We start from the raw sequence: 10,525 nt of genomic DNA, 5'->3' as shown, positions 1-10,525 counted from the left end.
CCGAACGGTAAACGTGTTTAAAATAATGGTTTGGGTTTCCAAAATTAAAACCGAAAATCGATCGGGTGGACAGATTGAAAATCCGATCCGTCCGAACCCGTCCGATGCTCAGTCCTATTGGCAGTAAAACTGCTCTTTTTACCATTCTGGCCGTACCAAAATATATTTAAAAAATGCAGTAGGTACAATCATTTTGACAAACTGGACAGATGATTAGCAGTAGCAACTCATCATATCACCACCCACACCCAGCAGATGAAATTTAACTAATGATCAATGACATAAAAGAGATGATACTAAAGCCACTGAAATTGTGTTTGAAACATCCATTGTCTGCCAATAGCCCAATACTATGGAACTGTTGAAATTTGGCAACAAGGCAATTCCGGTAAGATGTCACAGTTTACATGCAAGTGAAGTGTATTCTACGATCTGCAGCTTGCTTTAACTCTATTCTATTCAGCTCATTAACATTTCCATAAGAGGGTTTGCACATTAAAGCAGGAATACAAAACCCCGGATCCTTAAGCTTTCCTCCATCACCTACCTGAAATACATTTAAGTGGCATTAAAAATAGTAATAAAAGTACATGACTACATTCTGCAAACAAAAGACGAGGCTGATAAGGGGTAATCCCAACCAAGATGGCTAAGGATACAAACTTGTAACCACAAGGGCACAAGTTCGAATCCCAGCCCTCTTGGTTTGAGNAATCATTACATTTTTTACTAATCATTTAAAGTTACATCATCAGTACATTAATCATGTACTAATCATTCGGTACTAATAAAAAATATTAAAAGGTAACACTCCTCATGATGAGGAGTGTTAGCTTTTTACTACAACACCACATCAACACCCGTGGTTGCTTGTTTTGACCGGTTTTTTTTTTTTCACAACATTTTGGAATCCATTTTAAAATTCAGTGTCCGGCGAAGAAAGCACCCCAATTTGCCCCCATTTCCTTACTTGATCTGGAAATATGCAATCTGAGCCTAATAGTTTTATGGCTATAGCCTAATATTTGTTACTTATCTAGTTAGCTCACTGTCTCACTTATCTGTTTAGTTTTCCCTAATATTGTTTTAAGTTGTCATATTAACAGGAAGAAGAGTAAAAATTCTGTCTGCTAGAGTGCTCCTGTTGATCAGTTGATGTGCTGAAATGCTGAATGCTCAATTGCTGAAATGTCTGAAAACTTGTGCTGATTTTTGTCAATTTTGTGTAAATGTGTAATTATATCTTTGTAATTTTACATTATTAGACAGTTGGTACAAAAATGTGTAATTATATCTTTGTAATTTTACATTATTAGACAGTTGGTGTTGGACACTTGGACTGTAGAGTGTTGGTAACTGCTAACTGCTAAGTTAACTTCTTTCTTATTTTTGTTGGACTTGAAGTTAGAAGTTACAATTTTGTATGTTTAACTTAAAAGTTCATGCAGTGTTTATGCTCTCTTATTCTGTAAAGAAGTAGTTAACTAGTTAAGTAGTATTATGAATTTATGTTCCAGTTTTTTTATGTAGCCGTTTTTCCTATATTTTTTTTAATAAAAATGTTTTAATATTAGTTTATGTTTATCCGAATAACATCCGAAATCCGAAGTTCATAATTCGCAATCCGAATTTGCAATATCCGAACGGTAAACGTGTTTAAAATAATGGTTTGGGTTTCCAAAATTAAAACCGAAAATCGATCGGGTGGACAGATTGAAAATCCGATCCGTCCGAACCCGTCCGATGCTCAGTCCTATTGGCAGTAAAACTGCTCTTTTTACCATTCTGGCCGTACCAAAATATATTTAAAAAATGCAGTAGGTACAATCATTTTGACAAACTGGACAGATGATTAGCAGTAGCAACTCATCATATCACCACCCACACCCAGCAGATGAAATTTAACTAATGATCAATGACATAAAAGAGATGATACTAAAGCCACTGAAATTGTGTTTGAAACATCCATTGTCTGCCAATAGCCCAATACTATGGAACTGTTGAAATTTGGCAACAAGGCAATTCCGGTAAGATGTCACAGTTTACATGCAAGTGAAGTGTATTCTACGATCTGCAGCTTGCTTTAACTCTATTCTATTCAGCTCATTAACATTTCCATAAGAGGGTTTGCACATTAAAGCAGGAATACAAAACCCCGGATCCTTAAGCTTTCCTCCATCACCTACCTGAAATACATTTAAGTGGCATTAAAAATAGTAATAAAAGTACATGACTACATTCTGCAAACAAAAGACGAGGCTGATAAGGGGTAATCCCAACCAAGATGGCTAAGGATACAAACTTGTAACCACAAGGGCACAAGTTCGAATCCCAGCCCTCTTGGTTTGAGCCGATCAGCTATGAACAATCTAAGTTGGTTTACCTCCTTGTGGTCCTTTGCCAGCTAAGGTCACAAGACGGGATTTACCCAGTGCACACCCTCATGTAGGAGCTGTGGGTTTCCCTTGTCACCGTAAAAAATTTAAAATAAAAAATAAAAATAAAATAAAAAAGACAAAGCTCCCTGACCTTATCAAATCCAAAATCACATTGGTTCAAATTAAAAATGATAAGATTCATCCAAGGCCAAATAATAGAGACTATAATCTTCTAAATGATCATTCATAGAATTGTGAAATCTCTTTTGACATGACCTGAACAGCAGCATTGGTGGAAACCTATCATGAATATAAGAAAAATTGCATACAATTTTTAATGGTGAAATTTTAAACCTTAGCATGTGGACCGTTAAGTCCTTGATGCTAGCCAACTAGTACGAACCAATAACTATCTCCCCATATATGAAGCCAAATATTCCAAAGCTTCTTCTGTCCAAAATCCAAATGAAATCATTTGGAAGATTTTACTACTTACCATGGGACTTAACTACAATTTTTTTTCTTTTTACTCATCCTTGCACTTTCAGTTCTCTAAAGTCTGGGGAATCTCTTCTCACTTTCCTTTCTCTTCTCTATCAGACAGTCCTTGTTCATCAACTTAATTACAGCTACCAGTGTATTCTTCAAATTAGATCTTCACTTTATTGTGCCTAACTTAACATTGACTTCAGCATGACACATCAGCTAACTACATTCAAAAAAATTAGTGGCAGTACTTCAAAAAGTGCTCACACCAATTTCCGGGTATTGTGTTCTCATTGGTGCTTGGTGCAAACCCATCTCTTATGAGAAGTACAAAGCAAAATGCAGTTACACATTTTAGTGCAAAAGCAGAATATAGGGCTACGGGGCATGGAACATGTGTGTTAAAGCATCTGCTGAATGAATTAAAGATTTTGTGACCCTTGACCTATGCAGTTCCTACATGATGTCATGATTATCAGTCTACCCTGCACATTATATCCAATCTAGCATTCAATGGGCAGACTAATTAAGCTTATTGAGGTTGATTAACACTTCATACAAGAGAAGCTTGTCTCCAGAGATATTGTAAGATCCTTTCTCAATTTGAGTCAAATCCCTTTGCAAACCTAGGATTGGGTACATTTGTAACAAGCTGGAGCTTTCAATCTTCATGCTCCAGCTTGACAGGAGAATTAGAAATATCAACTTTTAGTATTAGCCGAATGGAAATGCATGAGACCTTGAATCTCCCTAAGCAGCGCTTTAGCTTTCTTTTGGGTGTTATACTCTTGTACAGATTGCCTGATTCTCGCATGGAGTGATAAAATATATTGTTTTTGCTTCTTCAATTTCTTTTTCTACAAGATACAATGATAAAAACAACTGGAGGTTTAATCAATTTGACAGGTAGAATGGTAGATTTCAACCTAATGAGTTAAAAGTCCAAGTTGGGAACCAATATTTCTCAAAAAGCTTCAGTAATATCCATTAGGCAGATGGAAAGAATATTAATCATTCTTATATGGCCCCCAATAAGCACTGATAGAAACTCTAGGCATGCTTCTAAGCACGCGCTCACACACACACATTATTCAAGGGAGGCAATGAACACTATAATCCCTCTAGCAAAGTCAATATTTATTTAAAGCTTAACAGGCTACCAAATGTACCATCAGTGAATCTATACTTCACAAAGGACTTACAACCAAACCCTCCTCTACTTCAAACATAACTTGAGTATATTAGAACATTTAAGCTCAAAACCAAAAATCACAGACCTCCACAGGCATTACAGTACCAATATGCAATTTTGAAATTTCCCAGTGAATAAATGTAAGTATCACTGCAAGCAAGCTAACTACATTTCACTATCCAACAGCATTGCCTATAGCCACCAAATAACACCAGAGGATCTCCAAACCAATTTTGCCATCCTATCTAACCTTTCCCTTGTCACATATTCATTTAAGGAGTAGTATTATACACACTGTTGCAAAAATCGGCCTAGGCGCCCCTAGGCCGAGGGGATTTTACCCTTAGGCAGACATTAGTCAGCCGACTAGGCAACCTAGGCTCCCGAGTTGTGAAGTTGCCAACTCGGCGCCTGAGTCAGTCAAACTAGGCTCCCAAGTCAGCCAACTAAGCGCCCTGAGTCGGCCAACAAAGCGCCCTGAGTTGGCCAACTAAGCGCCCTTATTTTTCTTATTATTATTACTGGACCACCTCGCCGCGCCCCGGGCGGCCGACTAACACCCAATTCTACAACATTGATTATACAGTTAAATGAAAATCAATGGATGGCTATTTTTTCTAACCATAACTTGTTTTAATTTCTCAGGTAAAAAGAATCCACGATAGTAGCATAAAAGAATTTTTCGAACCAGAAAAGATAAAACAGAAAGCAATATCAATTTTACGAAACCCTAATACGAAAAATTATAAGAATCCATACAAAAATTAGGAAAATCGTGGATATACCTAAGAATGTGACATTTTATTTACAGTAGCGATCAGCTTTCTTCTTGACCCGATCATCAAGGGCTTGTTCGACGGAATTGGCTTTAGCCTTGGGGTCGTAGCCGAACTTCTTAGCTTCAACTGGGAACAACTCGTCGTACTTCATCTTCTTCGCGGCGTCGATGGTGTAAATACTGTTATCTCCTCCATCAGGAGCTGAAGCCGAGCCCATTTCCGAGGCGGCAACGGCAGCGTCGCCGGACAAGGGCTCGTCGGAAACGAAGTCGTCGGCGGATGACTTCTTCTTTTTCTTCTTCTTTTTGTCGATGGATTTGCTTCGGACTGCGAGGTCGCCTCCCTTGAAGGCCAGCCTCCCTCCTTTGGCTCTCTCGTAGGGGTCCGACATCGAACACTGTACAACCGCCGCAACTTCCGATTTCCGAAGCTGCAGAGTTGTTTGTATTAGGCTATTAGCCCAACGCCCCAACTCAAGTGTAACCTCACCCGGTTCGAACCGAACAACTGAACCTTAACCGAAATCATACGGACAGAACCGGTTTATTGTTCAGCAGCGGAACTCCAAAATTTTTAGAGGCATTTCTATTTTTGATCCTACTGTTATGGGCATTACCAATTTTAATTCACTTCATTAATTTTTGCACTTTTAGTCCACCATTAAAATTTTCGTCAAATTGTCGTTCAAAATAGGGGTATTTTTGATCTTTTTATGCTTTGGTCATCTCATTGACCCTTTGTAGTGGTTTTCCTTGCACATTTTCATCCATTGAAGAGGTCCGGCGAAAGCCATGTGAGTCACATTACAAAGCCATGGCTTTCGCCCGATCTCTTCATTGGATGAAAATCTATAAGGAAAACCACTACAAAGGGTAAAAGAGATGGCCAAAGCATGAAAAAACCAAAAATACCCCTATTTTGGATGGTAATTTGACGAAAATTTTAACGGTGGATTAAAAGTGGCAATGACTAAATAAGACTGGCTGCAATGTGGCAAAAATTAATGAAGTGGACTAAAATTGGCAATGCCCCAATAACAGTAGGACCAAAAGTGGGAATGACTCAAAATTTTTATGTAGATAGGGTCTATTTCGCAGAACTTATTAAGCTACTAATAAGTTATATCTGTTTGTTAATGTTCTCAAAATAATCCAGTAACTTAAAATAAGAACTTATTTTGAAAATTATACTTTAGATAACTTTTCAAAAATAAGCAAGTAGCTTTTTAAGTTTTTTCCATCTCTATTCTTATTATTTTAAATAAATGACATCTTTTATCCCTCCTAATTAAAATATTTTTGGCATTTTCTTTTAAATATGTTTGGCATAATTTCAATTTAACATTTGTGTTTGAACATTAATTTTTGTATGAACTAATCTTATGAATTATAAACGTTTTATTTTACTTTATATATTTTCAAATATATGTTCTTACTTTATATTTTATTAATATATATTAGTTTTATTATTTTATATTTTAATATATAAATAAACATACTTAAATTTAAAACTATTTAAAGTGTATGAAGATGTCATTTTTTAGTCCTTTTACATTTATCAGCTTATCAAAAAGCTAATTTTACTAAACACTTTTGATAGGGATAATTCCCCGATCTCCGTACTCTAGCCCGGTCTATTTAACCGACCAGTCTCCAATCGCATGAACGGGCTGATCGACCTAGTCGGGTTGCCCGGGAGGCGCTTGGGAGCCAATCCCAGTTATGCCCCTGAGAGCTCGAATTGACCGGGAGCCCTGTTAACCTTGGACGTCTACCTTGAAGCTCCACATTCTTTCATCATGCGACAATTGGCTTCTGGGTATAGGACCAACCTTTAGACCGGTGCATACTTGTCACGCGTCCGCCATGCCATTGGCCCGATACCTGTTCCCTAGCAGCCTATATATACCGCATTTAATGTCCCAGAGTGGACTTTTGGCTATTTCTAATATATAGTAGTCAAAGAGGCCGGGAACCTCTGACCCACTGTCACGTTGACCGAATTCCTCTATGGTATAAAAGCCTTGTACCCGATCTATTCATTAATAAAAGAGTATTTTGTCTGTACACGCGTATTTTACTCTATCAACTTTTAAGCATAACAGCTAGCTTAACAGCTCTTCAGATTTCAGTTTCGAACTTAAACCTTTTCAACTTTCAACTACCTTTGAAGCTAGGTTTGTTAAAGAGTAAATACCCAAAATGGTCCCTCGACTATAGCATAATTCACAAATTGGTCCTCGACTTATGATTTTAACCAATAACATCCTTAACTTTCGATTTTTGACCCAATTTGGTCCTCCGTTAGTATGCCCGTTTGTTGACCGTGAGATCCGAGGACAGAGTAGTAATTTCACTCCTTTATGCCGCGCAGATCACTAAGCCTTCGTTATCCTCCATCGTCAAGCCCTTCGTCGACTCCATTTTCCACGAGCAGGACCACAACTCCCAGATCGGCGCCTCGCTTTGCCTCGCCGCCGCGATTGAGGCCACGCCGAACCCTGACCCGGGCGAGCTGAAAGTCCAAGTATTGCAAAGAGTGAAATGGAAACGTTCCTCGTGAGTCACAGCGTTTGAGCAGGAAGGTAAACAAGCCAGGGAGGTTTGGCAGCTCGAGTGATACTGTGGAGGATGAAGAGAAATTTGAGTCAGCGAATGAAGATGAAACGTATGTAGATGCCCTTGATACGCTCTCGAGAACTGAGTCGTTTTTCCTGAATTGTAGTGTTAGTGGCTTAAGTGGATTGGATGAACCGGAGAGAAATCCATTGAGAACCTTTCCAACAGATCCACAAACTCGGGATTTCATGATTGATCGATTTCTGCCAGCAGCTAAGGCCATGGCTTCAGACATGACCTCTGAAGTGCCTCAATATGCCCCCAGGAAGCAACAGGTTGTACACGAGCAACCACAACCGCCAAAGAAGGTGATAAAGGCAGATAGGCGACCTCAACTTCGTTATGGACCTAGTTTTGCCAAGCACTATTACCAAGCTCATGATTATGCAGAAGAAGGAAGTGACGATGATGATGACGACGACAATGAACATGAATATTTACCTACTAAAGCCTGCGGTTTACTACCTCATTTTTGTTTGAGAAGTCCATTTTTCCTTATGAATCTAGTACCTGGAATGAGTGTAAGGACTCATGTACCCATGTCTCCCATCAGTAAAACCCATACTAGATCCTCATCTGCTAGTTCCTGTAGTGGAACTGAGAATGAGGTATCAACTTTACCTTTCCCCCCTTCGAGAACTTATTTTAAGATAATCTTTTTATCCATTCATTCTGATTATGATTGCGTTCTAATTTTACAGCGATCAACATCAGATGGAAGTGAGCAACAGTCAGTGTTTGGACCCGGCGGCGGAGGACAATGGTTCGTCGCCAAAAACATAAAGGAGTGAAATTACTACTCTGTCCTCGGATCTCACGGTCAACAAACGGGCATACTAACGGAGGACCAAATTGGGTAAAAAATCGAAAGTTAAGGATGTTATTGGTTAAAATCATAAGTCGATGACCAATTTGTGAATTATGCTATAGTCGAGGGACCATTTTGGGTATTTACTCTTTGTTAAACATAGCCGTAATATGTTCAATAAATTACTTTTTTTTTTAATTCACTATAACTATTTGAGTAGCATGTGAATAATGAAAATAAATATTTAATAAATACAATTTTTTCTTATAATAGATAGTTTTTTAGCTTTTCACTTTTAACTTAACTAGTAAATTACCCGACGATGAAACGATTAATTTTTTATTATATATTTAAATAATAAAATTAAAGATAAAGTTATATATAATTATAATATTTAAAATGTACATTTATTTGATTATAAGATCAATGCAAAAGTATCAATAATATATGACTATCGATATATAATATGATTTATATAATTATATTATTATTAAAGTAAATAGGGAGAAAATGGAAAATAATTTTAAAAAGCATTAATATGATTTTTTGATTATAAAGATAATTTTAATACCATTTAAGTATTCTGTAATTACTTTGAATTCCTTAACAGGGCTTTTGGTTGGAGGGAATTACAATTTCATTCCCACCTAATTCCGAAAACAACTAAATTCCTTTGTTTGGTTTGATGGAATTACAATTCCATTCTCACTAAATTCCCACCTAATTCCGAATGCAACTAAATTTCTTCGTTTGGTTGGACGGAATTGTAATTCCACAGAATTGCAATTCCCTCATTTTCATGGAATTAGAATCTCATGGCCCCTCCTGAGATTTTAATTCCATGGATTTTAATTCCATGGATTTTAATGCCAAGGACCTTGTAGTCTAGTGGTATCAAACCCTTCTTTTTATACGGGAGGTGGTGGGTTCGAGTCTCAGTGGAGTCAATACTCAACCTTCAATAGGTTGAGAAAGTAGTTATGCATTGTAATAGAGTTAGTAGTACTCAAAAAGGAAGGGAAAAAAAAAAAGATAACCCTAAAACAAAATTACCCCTCTCTTTTTTAACCTAAAATTGATATCTGACATTCCCTTCTAAATTATAGCGTGTATGATTCTTCAACTTCTCTATGTGTATTTTTATATAAATCTTTATATGCAACAACTATTCAAAATTTGTATTTTTTTTATATGCATTTTTTATATACAACAACTTTTGTGTATATCCCTTTGAATTCATTATATGCAGAACTCTTCAAAATTTGCACTCTTTATATGCAACAACTCTAACAATTTGTGAATTAATTTATCAATTATAAATAATAATAATAATAATAATAATAATAATAATAATTATTATTATTATTATTATTATTATTAGAGTTAATACCACAAATGGTCCTCTGACTTTTATTTTTGCCCACAAATAGTCCTCCATTAAAATTTCCGTTAAATAGGTGTTAAATCTAGGGGTATTATCGTCAAATTGATATATATAATGGTCAAAAAATAAAATTGTTTATAATTTTTCACCAACAAGCATAATTGAAACAATTAACGAATATACATACTCCAAAATAAAAAGACATTACACCTTATTCTCTTAATTATGCGTACAAAATGAAGATTTAATATTAGAGCTATCTATTTTTAATTTAACAACAGATTAAAATGAAAGAAATTTTTTTCAAAACCTTGCTTCCATCATTTTCATGGTTGTTCGTACATGACCGATTAATAGTTTTCACTCTTCATTAATCAATCAAACATTTTGTTTGTAACATAACTGAAGGTCACCACCGTTGAATTAATATAATTAATCAAGTACAAATTACGAACATTAATCATGGGTTTTTATTTAATTTGTTCATTTCTGTGATTTGTCATGTCTATTTTATTCTTATATTTATTAACTTAATGTTTGAAATTAATCATGTTGCCATATAATTCTCAAAAAGAAGTAATCATAATAATATTTATCAATTTGACAATATTATCCCTAGATTTAACACCTATTTAACAGAAATTTTAACTGAGGACTATTTGTGGTAAAAAATGAAAGTCAGAGGACCATTTGTGGTCGAATTGAAAGTCGAGGACTAAAAGGAGTACTAGCTCAGTAGTCAGAGAACCATTTGTGGTATGAACTCTTATTATTATTATCATTATTATAACAACAACAACAATAACAACAACAATGGGCATTTTGGACTTTATATTACTTATTCCTTCTCAATTCACATGTATACCAAACATTGGAATTG

General features: G+C 36.0%; 1 protein-coding gene across 1 annotated transcript; it reads right to left on the bottom strand.

Moving 5' to 3' along the window:
- Positions 1-1,895: 1,895 nt before the first annotated feature.
- LOC115995713 lies at positions 1,896-5,324 on the bottom strand. Its single transcript, XM_031234820.1, has 2 exons — positions 4,842-5,324; positions 1,896-2,186 (listed from the first exon to the last, which is right to left on the bottom strand). Exon 1 carries the CDS (start codon positions 5,224-5,226, stop codon positions 4,858-4,860), a length of 369 nt encoding a protein of 122 aa, XP_031090680.1. The 5' UTR covers positions 5,227-5,324; the 3' UTR covers positions 1,896-2,186; positions 4,842-4,857.
- Positions 5,325-10,525: the final 5,201 nt, after the last annotated feature.

The sequence above is a fragment of the Ipomoea triloba genome, chromosome 11 (genome assembly GCF_003576645.1).
Source record: "Ipomoea triloba cultivar NCNSP0323 chromosome 11, ASM357664v1".
Classification (NCBI taxonomy): Eukaryota; Viridiplantae; Streptophyta; class Magnoliopsida; order Solanales; family Convolvulaceae; genus Ipomoea; species Ipomoea triloba.
The sequence above is the reverse complement of the archived record's forward strand: the minus strand, read 5'-3'. Positions and strand labels throughout refer to the sequence as shown.

Coding starts and splice junctions, on each gene's coding strand:
- LOC115995713 (XM_031234820.1), bottom strand. CDS start 5,226: ATGTCGGACCCCTACGAGAGAGCCAAAGGAGGGAGGCTGGCCTTCAAG.